Consider the following 18,063-nt stretch of genomic DNA (forward strand, 5'->3'; position numbering starts at 1 on the left):
AGCAGAATAGTGAGTGCAGCTCTGGGGTATAATACAGGATGTAACTAAGGATCAGTAATGTAATGTATGTGCACAGTGACTGCACCAGCAGAATAGTGAGTGCAGCTCTGGAGTATAATACAGGATGTAACTCAGGATCAGTAATGTAATGTATGTACACAGTGACTGCACCAGCAGAATAGTGAGTGCAGCTCTGGAGTATAATACAGGATGTAACTCAGGATCAGTAATGTAATGTATGTACACAGTGACTGCACCAGCAGAATAGTGAGTGCAGCTCTGGAGTATAATACAGGATGTAACTAAGGATCAGTAATGTAATGTATGTACACAGTGACTGCACCAGCAGAATAGTGAGCGCAGCGCTGGAGTATAATACAGGAGGTAACTCAGGATCAGTAATGTAATGTATATACACAGTGACTGCACCAGCAGAATAGTGAGTGCAGCTCTGGAGTATAATACAGGATGTAACTCAGGATCAGTAATGTAATGTATGTACACAGTGACTGCACCAGCAGAATAGTGAGTGCAGCTCTGGAGTATAATACAGGATGTAACTCAGGATCAGTAATGTAATGTATGTACACAGTGACTGCACCAGCAGAATAGTGAGTGCAGCTCTGGAGTATAATACAGGATGTAACTCAGGATCAGTAATGTAATGTATGTACACAGTGACTGCACCAGCAGAATAGTGAGTGCAGCTCTGGAGTATAATACAGGATGTAACTAAGGATCAGTAATGTAATGTATGTACACAGTGACTGCACCAGCAGAATAGTGATTGCAGCTCTGGAGTATAATACAGGATGTAACTCAGGATCAGTAATGTAATGTATGTACACAGTGACTGCACCAGCAGAATAGTGAGTGCAGCTCTGGAGTATAATACAGGAGGTAACTCCGGATCAGTAATGTAATGTATGTACACAGTGACTGCACCAGCAGAATAATGAGTGCAGCTCTGGGGTATAATACAGGAGGTAACTCAGGATCAGTAATGTAATGTATGTACACAGTGACTGCACCAGCAGAATAGTGAGTGCAGCTCTGGAGTATAATACAGGATGTAACTCAGGATCAGTAATGTAATGTATGTGACGCGCCCCCCGGGCCATATTCTTTAGGGGGAATATCCGGAGCCGGATCAGATGGGAGTTGTAGTCTTCCGAGTGGCTGTGACCCGGTCCGTGCCCAGGGTGTCAAACTCAGTTGTATGTGGCAGTCCTACAGATGTTATTAAGTTCTTTATTGTCGACTACGCCACCCGTTGTATTGCGGTCACTATGGCCGCCGCTGCAGCAGGGTCCGCTGAGGCTGATGGTGTAGGTGCAGCTTTTGATGGTATAACCCCCAACGGGTGGGGTATAGCCTCAGGGGGTCAGGTGCAGAGGATGGGGGTTGTGGTGGTGCAGCATAGGTGTTAAAGGAAGACAGAGTCGGGTTATGCAGTTTAGGGTATTTACTCACTGCTGATGTTCCGGTCACTCCAGCTTCAAGTGACCTCCCGAGCCGTGCTGCGTCCACCAGGTCCTGGATCCAGCCAACCCCCAAGCAAGTCCGGAGCGTGACCCTGAGCTCTCCTTCTGTCCTTTCTCTGGCCGTCCCCACTAGTGATCCACCCAGGTCCAGCTCCCTCGGGCCTTCTGTTGGGAGACCCTTGGCCTTGGGTTCCCTGACCCTCCACGTGGTATGCCTTCGTGGTGGATGTGGTGGGTGGCCGTGGCAGACGCTGCCCACGGCCTCCGGTCTCTGGCTGGGGTGTGTTTTTGCCCCCACCAGCTTGGGTTCCGGTACCCTGATGCCGACTCTTCACCCGTGGATTGGATTTGGGGTCTCAGAGTCCTCTCTTCTGTTTCCCCCTCTGGGTCTCTCTTGCTTTCTCCTCTCTCTCTCTCTGGGGCTGCTCTGCTCCTCTGCTTCTTACTCTGACAGACTGACCTGCCTGCAAAGACTGACTGACCCTGTTCTCTGATGGTGCCCACCTTATATACACCCTCTATGTGTGAGCTCAGGTGACCAGCACCCAATGAGCTCCTATCTTTACCCAGGCTGCTCCCCCTATCTGCCCCTACACTACTTGGGATGTACCACCCCCCTCCCACTCCAGCCAGGAACAGACTCGGTCGTACCTGCACATTTCTAAGTGGGAGTACCGTTGGTCTGTTCCTCGGAAATGGGATGTGTGTAGTGCATGCAGCCTACCGAGCTCAGGTCCACACTCCATCCTTACCCGGGAGTGGAATATCACACCTCTGGGTTGAGGTGCAATACCCCTGTAGCAGCCGAATCCTCAGGGTGCTACATTCCCCCCTGGTAAATCACAGCACGTCCTCGGGCTGTAAGACATAAACAACACCAAAACATACAAATTTTTGCATAAACATATAAAACATATAAAACATTATATATATATATATCAATATGAAACATTCTCGTCGCCTCTGGCTCCTCCTCCGGTCACTGTGCAACGTGTGACCGGGTAAAGTGCGACAGTCTCTCTAGAAAACTGGTTTTCCTATAAAACCGGTAGGGGGCGCTTTAGGACGCGCAACTATTTACAGGGATATGGCCGCTCTCAGTCCTCGGCCAGGTAAGGAGGAATGACCGCTCCCAGTCCTCGGTCAGTGGGATTATGGGAATAACGGGTAAACAGTTCACACAGCTGGTCCCAACGGGGACTATATATGTAGCAACAGTTTCTTTATACCCCGATTGGGTAACTTATTTACAGCACCTGCTCTGCCGCACTCAACGGCGTCTTCCTCCTGCTCTTTGCTTGTAGCTGGTTGTAACTTCAGACCCGTCCGGGTCCTCTTGCTCCTCCTCCTCGCACCGCAACTCCTCCTCCGTCAGGCGGTGTACGTGGAGGGCGTAAGGTCCTTTGGCACACTTGTGCCGGGTGAAGGTGACCTCGTCTCCGATGTAGAGGTCACGACCTCTGTGCCCCTCCGGCAGATGGGACTCCACGTCTCTGCGCGTGACAAAGACGTCGCCGGGGGTGTTGTTGTCTCGGATGAAGCCCCACCCATGCTGCTGGTTGAACTTGATCACTGTCCCGATGGTGCGGGGACAATGCGCTGCACGGGGGTCCCTCCTGGTCCGGCTCTTCTGCTCGGCACTCCGTACTTGGGCCTGCTGTTCCCGGACCCGCCTCTCTCTCCGCTCCCTCGCAAACTCTTCGAGCTGCTGTCGGCAACACTCAGCACGCTCCGCTGCAGCTGCCCTGGTTTCCTGAGTGAACCCCATTAGGTCTTCTCCGGTGGGGTCCCACTCAAATTGGGCCTCTTCAAGCGGGGGCGAGATCCGTGCCACGGGCTTCGGAGCCGGAATCAGGGGCTCACACAAGGGCCCTAGTCTCTGCTGCCGTTCCAGCTCATGGAATTCTTCGGGCCAGATGAAGGGCCGCCCGTCCGGCCATGTGAGCTGGCTGAACAAGTCCTCCCCCAGGTGTGGCACCCTTGGTTTTACGGGCGCGGTGGTGGTGGCGCCCGGGTTGCCCAGGCCTTGCGGCCAGGCCTGGGGCACCTGGAAGGTGAAGGGCACCGTTAGGACGGCGGCGCCCTGGGCTACTTGGCCCTGCGACCAGGCCGGGGGCTCCGCGGAGGTAGGGTGCGCTGTTGGTATTGCGGCGCCCGGGGGTACTAGGCCTTGCGACCAGGCCAGTGGTACTTCCTGCTTGGTCACGCTCGGGGTCGAGGCGTGTGACGTCACAGGGGTCGCGGCTCCCGTTTGAGGCCTAGTCTGCGGCGGTGACGTTGCAGCGACGGGCACGGCAGGATAGACTTCGGGCTCTGCGACGGGGAGCTGGGGCAGGTGGGCGGTTTCCCGGCTTGGGGTATAGGCGTCCCCTTTACCTGCCTCCATGCGTTCGGCTCCCTTCTCGGCGCCGTCTCCGGCCTTGGGTCCTCCCGCGCCATCTTCAGAGGCGGTCTGTCTCCTCGTCTCGGGTGGCGTGCTCCGCTGACAGGTCTCGGTCCGCTGGGCCATCTCACGGCTCCACTCCGCCAACGTCTCTCGCTGCACCCGGGCCATCCTCCTTGCGAGGCCCTCCAGAGCGGTCTGTGCACACTCCCGGTCTCGGGGGAGCTGTGCTAGGACCTCCACTACGCCTAGTGGGGTCGTTGTTTCCAGCAGGCTCCTGACCAGCGGGCCGGTGCTGCTCTGCTCTTCCTCCTCGGTTTCTAGCAGGCTCCTGGCCAACGGGCCGGTGCTGCTCTGCTTTCTCGCCATCTCCGGGTAAGCTCCTCCGATACTCTTCTCCAGGCTTCTTGCCTCCGGGTGCGCTCGCTCTAGACTGCTCCAAGCGACACCCATCTTTGCTCTCTCCTTTCGTCTCCTCCCCTCTCGAGGGCGGTCCCGGGGCCACTTGGTGACTGTCAGCTCCAGGGGCTGTTCTTTCACGCTGACAGACACCTCTAGCATCACAGTCTCTGTTGGTGGGGGCGGTTTCCACTTTTGGCGCCATTTTCGGTCCTGGCCCACGATGGGAGGTGGCCTCTCGCCACCCTCTGGCACGCCCATAATGGCGTCCGCTCTTCCAAGGCGGGAAACCTTTGGAAATGGCGGGAATCGCTTCCCCGTGGCGGGAAACTCTGCAGATGGCGGGAAAACGCGGTTAATGGCGGACAACCGGCTGGAATCGACTGGTGATGGGGTCCGATGGCGGGGACCCTCCGGAACCGGCAGGAGACTTCTTTTTGAGGTAAACTCATTCTTTTCTTCAGGCACGCAGTACCCGGGTGTTGCGGGCACGTAATCCTGCAGACTACGCCAAAGTTGACGCGCCCCCCGGGCCATATTCTTTAGGGGGAATATCCGGAGCCGGATCAGATGGGAGTTGTAGTCTTCCGAGTGGCTGTGACCCGGTCCGTGCCCAGGGTGTCAAACTCAGTTGTATGTGGCAGTCCTACAGATGTTATTAAGTTCTTTATTGTCGACTACGCCACCCGTTGTATTGCGGTCACTATGGTCGCCGCTGCAGCAGGGTCCGCTGAGGCTGATGGTATAGGTGCAGCTTGTGATAGATAACCCCCAACGGGTGGGGTATAGCCTCAGGGGGTCAGGTGCAGAGGATGGGGGTTGTGGTGGTGCAGCATAGGTGTTAAAGGAAGACAGAGTCGGGTTATGCAGTTTAGGGTATTTACTCACTGCTGATGTTCCGGTCACTCCAGCTTCAAGTGACCTCCCGAGCCGTGCTGCGTCCACCAGGTCCTGGATCCAGCCAACCCCCAAGCAAGTCCGGAGCGTGACCCTGAGCTCTCCTTCTGTCCTTTCTCTGGCCGTCCCCACTAGTGATCCACCCAGGTCCAGCTCCCTCGGGCCTTCTGTTGGGAGACCCTTGGCTTTGGGTTCCCTGACCCTCCACGTGGTATGCCTTCGTGGTGGATGTGGTGGGTGGCCGTGGCAGACGCTGCCCACGGCCTCCGGTCTCTGGCTGGGGTGTGTTTTTGCCCCCACCAGCTTGGGTTCCGGTACCCTGATGCCGACTCTTCACCCGTGGATTGGATTTGGGGTCTCCGAGTCCTCTCTTCTGTTTCCCCCTCTGGGTCTCTCTTGCTTTCTCCTCTCTCTCTCTCTGGGGCTGCTCTGCTCCTCTGCTTCTTACTCTGACAGACTGACCTGCCTGCAAAGACTGACTGACCCTGTTCTCTGATGGTGCCCACCTTATATACACCCTCTATGTGTGAGCTCAGGTGACCAGCACCCAATGAGCTCCTATCTTTACCCAGGCTGCTCCCCCTATCTGCCCCTACACTACTTGGGATGTACCACCCCCCTCCCACTCCAGCCAGGAACAGACTCGGTCGTACCTGCACATTTCTAAGTGGGAGTACCGTTGGTCTGTTCCTCGGAAATGGGATGTGTGTAGTGCATGCAGCCTACCGAGCTCAGGTCCACACTCCATCCTTACCCGGGAGTGGAATATCACACCTCTGGGTTGAGGTGCAATACTCCTGTAGCAGCAGAATCCTCAGGGTGCTACACATGTACACAGTGACTGCACCAGCAGAATAGTGAGTGCAGCTCTGGAGTATAATACAGGAGGTAACTCAGGATCAGTAATGTAATGTATATACACAGTGACTGCACCAGCAGAATAGTGAGTGCAGCTCTGGAGTATAATACAGGAGGTAACTCAGGATCAGTAATGTAATGTATGTACACAGTGACTGCACCAGCAGAATAGTGAGTGCAGCTCTGGAGGATAATACAGGAGGTAACTCAGGATCAGTAATGTAATGTATGTACACAGTGACTGCACCAGCAGAATAGTGAGTGCAGCTCTGGAGTATAATACAGGAGGTAACTCAGGATCAGTAATGTAATGTATGTACACAGTGACTGCACCAGCAGAATAGTGAGTGCAGCTCTGGAGTATAATACAGGATGTAACTCAGGATCAGTATTGTATGTACATAATGACTGAACCAGCAGAATAGTGAGTGCAGCTCTGGGGTATAATACAGGATGTAACTCGGGATCAGTAATGTAATGTATGTACACAGTGACTGCACCAGCAGAATAGTGAGTGCAGCTCTGGAGTATAATACAGGATGTAACTCAGGATCAGTAATGTAATGTATGTACACAGTGACTGCACCAGCAGAATAGTGAGTGCAGCTCTGGAGTATAATACAGGATGTAATTCAGGATCAGTAATGTAATGTATGTACACAGTGACTGCACCAGCAGAATAGTGAGTGCAGCTCTGGAGTATAATACAGGATGTAACTCAGGATCAGTAATGTAATGTATGTACACAGTGACTGCACCAGCAGAATAGTGAGTGCAGCTCTGGAGTATAATACAGGATGTAATTCAGGATCAGTAATGTAATGTATGTACATAATGACTGCACCAGCAGAATAGTGAGTGCAGCTCTGGGGTATAATACAGGATGTAACTCAGGATCAGTAATGTAATGTATGTACACAGTGACTGCACCAGCAGAATAGTGAGTGCAGCTCTGGAGTATAATACAGGAGGTAACTCAGGATCAGTAATGTAATGTATGTACACAGTGACTCCACCAGCAGAATAGTGAGTGCAGCTCTGGAGTATAATACAGGATGTAACTCAGGATCAGTAATGTAATGTATGTACACAGTGACTGCACCAGCAGAATAGTGAGTGCAGCTCTGGAGTATAATACAGGATGTAATTCAGGATCAGTAATGTAATGTATGTACACAGTGACTGCACCAGCAGAATAGTGAGTGCAGCTCTGGAGTATAATACAGGATGTAATTCAGGATCAGTAATGTAATGTATGTACACAGTGACTGCACCAGCAGAATAGTGAGTGCAGCTCTGGAGTATAATACAGGAGGTAACTCAGGATCAGTAATGTAATGTATGTACACAGTGACTGCACCAGCAGAATAGTGAGTGCAGCTCTGGAGTATAATACAGGAGGTAACTCAGGATCAGTAATGTATGTACACAGTGACTGCACCAGCAGAATAGTGAGTGCAGCTCTGGAGTATAATACAGGAGGTAACTCAGGACCAGTAATGTAATGTATGTACACAGTGACTCCACCAGCAGAATAGTGAGTGCAGCTCTGGAGTATAATACAGGAGGTAACTCAGGATCAGTAATGTAATGTATGTACACAGTGACTGCACCAGCAGAATAGTGAGTGCAGCTCTGGAGGATAATACAGGAGGTAACTCAGGATCAGTAATGTAATGTATATACACAGTGACTGCTCCAACAGAATAGTGAGTGCAGCTCTGGAGTATAATACAGGATGTAACTCAGGATCAGTAATGTAATGTATATGCACAGTGACTGCTCCAGCAGAATAGTGAGTGCAGCTCTGGAGTATAATACAGGATGTAACTCAGGATCAGTAATGTAATGTATGTACACAGTGACTGCTCCAGCAGAATAGTGAGTGCAGCTCTGGAGTATAATACAGGATGTAACTCAGGATCAGTAATGTATATACACAGTGACTGCACCAGCAGAATAGTGAGCGCAGCTCTGGAGTATAATACAGGATGTAACTCAGGATCAGTAATGTATGTACACAGTGACTGCACCAGCAGAATAGTGAGTGCAGCTCTGGAGTATAATACAGGATGTAACTAAGGATCAGTAATGCAATGTATGTACACAGTGACTGCACCAGCAGAATAGTGAGTGCAGCTCTGGAGTATAATACAGGATGTAACTCAGGATCAGTAATGTAATGTATGTGCACAGTGACTGCACCAGCAGAATAGCGAGTGCAGCTCTGGAGTATAATACAGGATGTAACTCAGGATCAGTAATGTAATGTATGTGCACAGTGACTGCACCAGCAGAATAGTGAGTGCAGCTCTGGAGTATAATACAGGATGTAACTCAGGATCAGTAATGTAATGTATGTGCACAGTGACTGCACCAGCAGAATAGTGAGTGCAGCTCTGGAGTATAATACAGGAGGTAACTCAGGATCAGTAATGTAATGTATGTGCACAGTGACTGCACCAGCAGAATAGTGAGTCCAGCTCTGGAGTATAATACAGGATGTAACTCAGGATCAGTAATGTAATGTATGTACACAGTGACTGCACCAGCAGAATAGTGAGTGCAGCTCTGGAGTATAATACAGGATGTAACTCAGGATCAGTAATGTAATGTATGTACACAGTGACTGCACCAGCAGATTAGTGAGTGCAGCTCTGGAGTATAATACAGGAGGTAACTCAGGATCAGTAATGTAATGTATGTACACAGTGACTGCACCAGCAGAATAGTGAGTCCAGCTCTGGAGTATAATACAGGAGGTAACTCAGGATCAGTAATGTAATGTATGTGCACAGTGACTGCACCAGCAGAATAGTGAGTGCAGCTCTGGAGTATAATACAGGAGGTAACTCAGGATCAGTAATGTAATGTATGTGCACAGTGACTGCACCAGCAGAATAGTGAGTCCAGCTCTGGAGTATAATACAGGAGGTAACTCAGGATCAGTAATGTAATGTATGTACACAGTGACTGCACCAGCAGAATAGTGAGTGCAGCTCTGGAGTATAATACAGGATGTAACTCAGGATCAGTAATGTATGTACACAGTGACTGCACCAGCAGAATAGTGAGTGCAGCTCTGGAGCATAATACAGGACGTAACTCAGGATCAGTAATGTAATGTATGTGCACAGTGACTGCACCAGCAGAATAGTGAGTGCAGCTCTGGAGTATAATACAGGAGGTAACTCGGGATCAGTAATGTAATGTATGTGCACAGTGACTGCACCAGCAGAATAGTGAGTGCAGCTCTGGAGGATAATACAGGAGGTAACTCAGGATCAGTAATGTAATGTATGTACACAGTGACTCCACCAGCAGAATAGTGAGTGCAGCTCTGGAGTATAATACAGGAGGTAACTCAGGATCAGTAATGTAATGTATATACACAGTGACTGCACCAGCAGAATAGTGAGTGCAGCTCTGGGGTATAATACAGGAGGTAACTCAGGATCAGTAATGTAATGTATGTACACAGTGACTGCTCCAACAGAATAGTGAGTGCAGCTCTGGAGTATAATACAGGATGTAACTCAGGATCAGTAATGTACACAGTGACTGCACCAGCAGAATAGTGAGTGCAGCTCTGGAGGATAATACAGGAGGTAACTCAGGATCAGTAATGTAATGTATATACACAGTGACTGCTCCAACAGAATAGTGAGTGCAGCTCTGGAGTATAATACAGGATGTAACTCAGGATCAGTAATGTAATGTATATGCACAGTGACTGCTCCAGCAGAATAGTGAGTGCAGCTCTGGAGTATAATACAGGATGTAACTCAGGATCAGTAATGTAATGTATGTACACAGTGACTGCTCCAGCAGAATAGTGAGTGCAGCTCTGGAGTATAATACAGGATGTAACTCAGGATCAGTAATGTAATGTATATACACAGTGACTGCTCCAACAGAATAGTGAGTGCAGCTCTGGAGTATAATACAGGATGTAACTCAGGATCAGTAATGTATATACACAGTGACTGCACCAGCAGAATAGTGAGCGCAGCTCTGGAGTATAATACAGGATGTAACTCAGGATCAGTAATCTATGTACACAGTGACTGCACCAGCAGAATAGTGAGTGCAGCTCTGGAGTATAATACAGGATGTAACTCAGGATCAGTAATGTAATGTATGTACACAGTGACTGCACCAGCAGAATAGTGAGTGCAGCTCTGGAGTATAATACAGGAGGTAACTCAGGATCAGTAATGTAATGTATGTACACAGTGACTGCACCAGCAGAATAGTGAGTGCAGCTCTGGAGTATAATACAGGATGTAACTCAGGAACAGTAATGTAATGTATGTACACAGAGACTGCACCAGCAGAATAGTGAGTGCAGCTCTGGAGTATAATACAGGATGTAACTCAGGATCAGTAATGTATGTACACAGTGACTGCACCAGCAGAACAGTGAGTGCAGCTCTGGAGTATAATACAGGAGGTAACTCAGGATCAGTAATGTAATGTATGTACACAGTGACTGCACCAGCAGAATAGTGAGTGCAGCTCTGGAGTATAATACAGGCGATAACTCAGGATCAGTAATGTAATGTATGTACACAGTGACTGCACCAGCAGAATAGTGAGTGCAGCTCTGGAGTATAATACAGGATGTAACTCAGGATCAGTAATGTAATGTATGCACACAGTGACTGCTCCAGCAGAATAGTGAGTGCAGCTCTGGAGTATAATACAGGATGTAACTCAGGATCAGTAATGTATGTACACAGTGACTGCACCAGCAGAATAGTGAGTGCAGCTCTGGAGTATAATACAGGAGGTAACTCAGGATCAGTAATGTAATGTATGTACACAGTGACTGCACCAGCAGAATAGGGAGTGCAGCTCTGGAGTATAATACAGGAGGTAACTCAGGATCAGTAATGTAATGTATGTACACAGTGACTACACCAGCAGAATAGTGTGTGCAGCTCTGGAGTATAATACAGGCGACAACTCAGGATCAGTAGCTCTGGAGGATAATGCAGATTGTGGGGATTGTTTCTAGGTGTGATGGTATGGGAATCCCTCTCTCTATTTTTGGCAGCACTTCCCCTTTAAGCCCCGCATTCAGTTACATGTTGCAGAAGGAGGAAGTGAGATTCCTCAGACTGTGGAGCATTTTCTCACGGTGATGCAGGCAGAAACCACTAGAAACGTGGAACCGTCAGGTGTGGTGCGATGCGTCAGCACAGGAAGTTCCCGCAGCGCCCCCTCCGGACAGGACGCCTCATTGCGCGGGAATCACTGTACCCACAATATCAGACTTTTCACTTCTTTACGGCTTGAAGATCAGCACTAATTGTCAGTGAATGGAAACCGGCCACATCCAGAGGCGAGAACCCGAGACCTGAAACCCACGGCTGAGTGTTCGTTACAGTGTGTCCGGGGAGAACAATCATCCGGATGTGAGCAGAGGACGGTCTGCACTGACACACTGTAACAAAGCCGCAGCGCTCGGCCTGTCCAAAAGGCAGGGGTCACCGGTATGAATAGATGGGGGCTGCACCCCCCGATCAGTGATGACACCTCAGCGATCAGTATCGCACCCCGTGCTGCGCTGACACCGGCTGCTGCACTAACAGATAAATATAGAGGAAAGCAAATACTTCTAAAGGTCAGAAGCTGCAGAACCGGCGCGGCTGCCAACAGGGAGGAGCCAGGGAGCGGGCAGAGGAGCCTGGGAGAGGGGCAGAGGCAGAAGGGCAGAGGCAGAAGAGCAGAAGGGCAGAGGGGCCGGGGCGAAGGGCAGAGGGGCGAGGGGTGGGGCGCTGGGCTGGAGCTGGGCGCGGGCAGAGGAGTGCGGGCAGAGTGGTGGGGAGAGGGGGCCCTGCTCCTCCGCATCAGATGCAGGCAAACCCCCTCTTAGTATACTGTTTTAGTATAATGTCCGGGACGGACCCTGACCCCAGGAGCTTACGATCTATTCTTTTTAACTCACATAATACAATGTACCAAACCCTCAGCTGTGACAAGTGAAGCTGTGAACAGTCAGAACTCTTCATTAACTGACAGGAAGCAGAGATACTAGGATCAGTCACAGGGTTTCCCCTCGGCTGAAGCTTCTCTCCAGGAGAAGTGACGCCGGCCCTTTAATAAATACTCGCAGGGGAGCGCTGCAGCCTCCTGCCTAGTTCAAATTTAAACTCCAAGGTTAAAGGGGCAGCACCAGAGGCCAGAGCAGTCACAACAGAGGCTGCGACTACAGGGGCAGGGGGTCTTCAAATATGCTAAACAAGGAGGTGAGGGGCTTGAACAGGGACTGCAACGGTCGATCACCAGGGTCCGGCGGGCAGAGGTCAGCGCCAACCACTGATGAGCAAGACGTCTGCTCCCTATGCTTTACACTGCAGGAGGGCACACACTTCTCTCTGCGCCTGCTGCCCGCTAGCGGAGCAGAGCAGAGCACAACGCAGCAGAGCACAACGCAGCAGAGCACAACGCAGCAGAGCACAACGCAGCAGAGCACAGCGCAGCAGAGCACAGCGCAGCAGAGCACAGCGCAGCGCAGCAGAGCATTGTTATTTGTCCCAATCCTGGAAAATTTACAGTCTCAAAACAATGGACCCCTCGCCTCCTCTCTTCCCCCTCTCCTCTTCCTCCCTCTCTCTTCTCCTCTTCCACTCTCTTCTCTTCCCATCTTCTACTCTCTTCTCCTCCTCCGCCTCCTCTCTTCTCCTCCTCTCCCTCCCTCTCCTCTTCCTCCTCTCTTCTGCTCTTTGCTCCGTCTCTCTTCCCCTCTTTTCCTTCTCTCCCTCTCCTCTGCTCTCCTCTCCGCCTCTCTTCCCCTCTCTATTCCTCCTCTCCCTCCCTCTCTTTTCCTCCTCTCCCTCCCTCTCTTCGCCTCCTCCTCCTCTCTTCTCTTCTCCTCCCTTCTCTTTTCCTCCTCTCCCTCTCCTCTTCTCCTCCTCTCTTCTCCTCTCTTCCGCTCTCCTCTCCTCCTCACCCTCCCTCTCCTCTTCCTCCTCTCTTCTCCCTCTCCTCTTCTTCCTCTCTTCCTCCTCTCCTCTTCGCCTCTCCTCTTTTCTCTTTTCCTCCTCTCCCTCCCTCTCCTCCTCCTCTCTTCCCCTCTTCTCCTCTCTACTCCCTCGCTCTTCTCCGTCTCTCTTCCCCTCTTCTCTTTTCCTCCTCACCCTCCCTCTCCTCTTCCTCCTCTCTCTCCTCTTCTTCCTCCTCCTCCCTCTCTTCCTCCTCTCTTCTCCGCCTCTCTTCCCCTCTTCTCTCCGTCTCTCTTCCCCTCTTCTCTTTTCCTCCTCACCCTCCCTCTCCTCTTCCTCCTCTCTCTCCTCTTCTTCCTCCTCCTCCCTCTCTTCCTCCTCTCTTCTCTGCCTCTCTTCCTCTCTTCTGCTCTCCTCTCCGTCTCTTTTCCCCTCTTCTCTTTTCCTCCTCACCCTCCCTCTCCTCTTCCTCCTCTCTCTCCTCTTCTTCCTCCTCCTCCCTCTCTTCCCCTCTCTACTCCCTCGCTCTTCTCCGCCTCTCTTCCCCTCTTCTCTCTTTTCCTCCTCACCCTCCCTCTCTTCTCCTCTCCTCCTGCCGTCGCTGTGTCCTGCGGAGCCCGTGGGCCGCTGTACTGAGGACACGCTGGGCATTGTCCTAGAATATGAGCGGGCGGATCAAGTGCCGCGGCCCGGAGAGAGAATAGTCACAGCACATTCTGCTCCACCTGCGCAGCTGCTGGTATTCGCCCCATCAGCTCCGCACGCTGCCGCTCATTAGAGGATCAGAGTCCTGGGAGAAGCTGCAGATTACAGGACAATGAGGAAGCAGAAGATCAGAGGCCGACGAGGAGGAGAGAGTCACAGAGACTGCAGACACCCGCCTGGTGTGAACGAGCGCAGAGAAAAGGGCTAAAGAATAAAAGCTCAGAGACATAAGGGGTTCACAGAGAAGACCAAAGACATGGGGAGGGGGCCCTCGTCTATCACCTCCGGGGGGGGGGGGCTCTTCATCTATCACCTCAAGGGAGGATATTGAGGAGTTACATGATGACCCCAGAAATTGTCAGATAAATGCGTCAGACGATCAAATCCTAACAACTTCCTTCTGTGCGGAGACATAATGAGCGGAGCGGGGGGAGACGAGACCCCGAATCACCAACACTCGAGCAGCATAATGAGGGCACGACGGATGGCGTCTCTTACCCTGACACTGGAACCCCTGCTTCCCGAAGCCCCTGAAAGAGAAGAAACACGACTTAGAGAGAGACCACCAGGGGGAAACACGGGGGGAAAGGGGCAACATCTGGGTGGGGGGGGGGGGATGGGGAGACCCCACAAATATCAGCAGCACGGGGTGAGGGGAGAAGAAGGAAAAGGGACAGACAAAAATGGGAGGAGAGAACCCCATCATTATCCCGCACCCCCCGGCGTCATTATCCCGCACCCCCCGGCGTCATTATCCCGCACCCTCAGTGTCGCCCATTATTTGGAGGTCCGCACTTTGCTTTGGTCGGGGGGAGGTCAGTGGGGATAAATCAGGGAGAGACGTCGTTCTCCTTTGGGCGACTGTCCAGGCGCGCAGTATATAGTATATAGGGGCCGTGCATAGTATATAGGTGTATATACATGATGGGTGCGCAGTACAGACTATATAGAGTCAGTGTGCTGTATATATTATATAGGGGCAGTGTACCGTATATAGGTGAATATAAAGGATGGCTGTGGATGTTGTATGTGGATGATGGATGTATAGGGGTGGTATATAGACATAAATAGGGCAGTATACGGTATCTAGGAGTATACAGATGTGCAGTATATAGGGGCAGAAGGTAGCAAGGTGTATATAGATGGTGGGTGTACATTATTTAATACAAAGGACAGTATACACATGTATATACAGGGCTGTGATGTACATAGATGATGGTATACAGTAAAGTAGAGCGGAAGCGTACAGTATATAGGGGATGCTGTATATAGACGTACAGTGTATATAGGGACAGTGTATGGTGTACAATACATAATGTACAGCGGCAGTGCACAGTATATAGCGTATATACAGGTGTACGGCATATATACATACTGGGTACACAGTAAAGAGTATATAGGGGCAGTATATGTGTGTCTGATGGATATAGGTGGTCAGTATACACAGTGCTGCTCACCATTATTGCCGCCCCTTCCTATTATTCATAGACTGTACAATATCTTCAGAGATAAAGGGAAATGTACCAAAGTTATGTCCTCAGGATTCTTTAATTAGTGTCCAAAGTAACAACAATAAAACTCTGGTTTCCATCGTCCATGTTGGAATTTCAAAGAAGAAACCGAATAAGCAGCAGGTGCAGCAATAAAGCCACCAGCAGGACTTGGCCCCTGTTCACACGGCCAGAAGTACCAATACCTGGTTTACACACAACAGTATCACTGTGCTTGATTGTTAGCAAAATCGCCTGACCTTAACCCCATAGAGGATCTATTATAGAGAATCTATGGGGTATTGTCAAGAGGAAGATGAGAGACCCCAGACCCAACAATGCAGACGAGCTGAAGGCTGCTATCAAAGCCACCTGGGCTTCCATAACGCCTCCGTGCCACAGGCTGATCCCTCCGTGCCACAGGCTGATCCCTCCGTGCCACAGGCTGATCGCCTCCGTGCCACAGGCTGATCGCCTCCGTGCCACAGGCTGATCGCCTCCGTGCCACAGGCTGATCCCTCCGTGCCACAGGCTGATCCCTCCGTGCCACAGGCTGATCCCTCCGTGCCACAGGCTGATCCCTCCGTGCCACAGGCTGATCCCTCCGTGCCACAGGCTGATCCCTCCGTGCCACAGGCTGATCCCTCCGTGCCACAGGCTGATCCCTCCGTGCCACAGGCTGATCCCTCCGTGCCACAGGCTGATCCCTCCGTGCCACAGGCTGATCCCTCCGTGCCACAGGCTGATCCCTCCTTGCCACAGGCTGATCCCTCCATGCCGCATTGATGCAGTAATTGATGCACAAGGAGCCCGACCAAGTATTGAGACATTTACTGAACAGACATTTCCGATTTTAAAACCATTTTTCAAGCTGTTGTTATAAAGTATTCTAATTTACTGAGATAATGACTTGTGTGTTTTCATTGGCTGTAATCCATAATCATCAACATCAACAGAAATAACCACGTGAAATAGATCCCTCTGTGTAATGACTCTATATAATAGATCCCTCTGCGTGTAATGACTCTATATAATAGATGCCTGTGTGTAATGACTCTATATAATAGATCCCTCTGCGTGTAATGACTCTATATAATAGATCCCTCTGCGTGTAATGACTCTATATAATAGATCCCTCTGCGTGTAATGACTCTATATAATAAATCCCTCTGCGTGTAATGACTCTATATAATAGATCCCTCTGCGTGTAATGACTCTATACAATAGATCCCTCTGCGTGTAATGACTCTATACAATAGATCCCTCTGCGTGTAATGACTCTATACAATAGATCCCTCTGCGTGTAATGACTCTATACAATAGATCCCTCTGCGTGTAATGACTCTATACAATAGATCCCTCTGCGTGTAATGACTCTATACAATAGATCCCTCTGCGTGTAATGACTCTATACAATAGATCCCTCTGCGTGTAATGACTCTATACAATAGATCCCTCTGCGTGTAATGACTCTATACAATAGATCCCTCTGCGTGTAATGACTCTATATAATAGATCCCTCTGCGTGTAATGACTCTATATAATAGATCCCTCTGCGTGTAATGACTATATAATAGATCCCTCTGCGTGTAATGACTCTATATAATAGATCCCTCTGCGTGTAATGACTCTATATAATAGATCCCTCTGCGTGTAATGACTCTATATAATAGATCCCTCTGCGTGTAATGACTCTATATAATAGATCCCTCTGCGTGTAATGACTATATAATAGATCACTCTGCGTGTAATGACTCTATATAATAAATCCCTCTGCGTGTAATGACTCTATATAATAGATCCCTCTGCGTGTAATGACTCTATATAATAAATCCCTCTGCGTGTAATGACTCTATATAATAGATCCCTCTGCGTGTAATGACTATATAATAGATCCCTCTGCGTGTAATGACTCTATATAATAGATCCCTCTGCGTGTAATGACTCTATATAATAGATCCCTCTGCGTGTAATGACTCTATATAATAGATCCCTCTGCGTGTAATAACTCTATATAATAGATCCCTCTGAGTGTAATGACTCTATTTAATAGATCCCTCTGTGGGTAATGACTCTATATAATAGATCCCTCTGCCTGTAATGACTCTATATAATAGATGCCTGTGTGTAATGACTATATAATAGATCCCTCTGCGTGTAATGACTCTATATAATAGATCGCTCTGCGTGTAATGACTCTATATAATAGATCCCTCTGCGTGTAATGACTCTATATAATAGATCCCTCTGCGTGTAATAACTCTATATAATAGATCCCTCTGAGTGTAATGACTCTATTTAATAGATCCCTCTGTGGGTAATGACTCTATATAATAGATCCCTCTGTGGGTAATGACTCTATATAATAGATCCCTCTGTGTGTAATGACTCTATATAATAGATTCCTCTGCGTGTAATGACTATATAATAGATCCCTCTGTGTGTAATGACTCTATAATAGATCCCTCTGTGTGTAATGACTCTATATAATAGATCCCTCTGTGTGTAATGACTCCATATAATAGATCCCTATGTGTAATGACTATATAATAGATCCCTCTATGTGTAATGACTCTATATAATAGATCCCTGTGTGTAATGACTGTATATAATAGATCCCTCTGTGTGTAATGACTATATAATAGATCCCTCTGCGTGTAATGACTCTATATAATAGATCCCTCTGCGTGTAATGACTCTATATAATAGATCCCTCTGCGTGTAATGACTCTATATAATAGATCCCTCTGCGTGTAATGACTCTATATAATAGATCCCTCTGCGTGTAATGACTCTATATAATAGATCCCTCTGCATGTAATGACTATATAATAGATCCCTCTGTGTGTAATGACTCTATATAATAGATCCCTGTGTGTAATGACTCTATATAATAG

At 49.5% G+C, this 18,063-nt stretch overlaps 1 protein-coding gene across 1 annotated transcript in view; it reads right to left on the reverse strand.

Moving 5' to 3' along the window:
* LOC141176442 (protein kinase C alpha type-like) overlaps positions 1–14,274 on the reverse strand; it is a 169,397-nt gene extending 155,123 nt beyond the window's left edge. The window contains exon 1 of the mRNA XM_073660421.1: positions 14,175–14,274. Within this exon, the coding sequence (XP_073516522.1) occupies positions 14,175–14,274 (100 nt within the window). The remainder of the gene's footprint in view (positions 1–14,174) is intronic.
* Positions 14,275–18,063: the final 3,789 nt, after the last annotated feature.

Source organism: Phyllobates terribilis, unplaced genomic scaffold, assembly GCF_046119375.1.
Source record: "Phyllobates terribilis strain yellow unplaced genomic scaffold, ASM4611937v1 Scaffold_25__1_contigs__length_18738178, whole genome shotgun sequence".
In the NCBI taxonomy this organism is placed as follows: Eukaryota; Metazoa; Chordata; class Amphibia; order Anura; family Dendrobatidae; genus Phyllobates; species Phyllobates terribilis.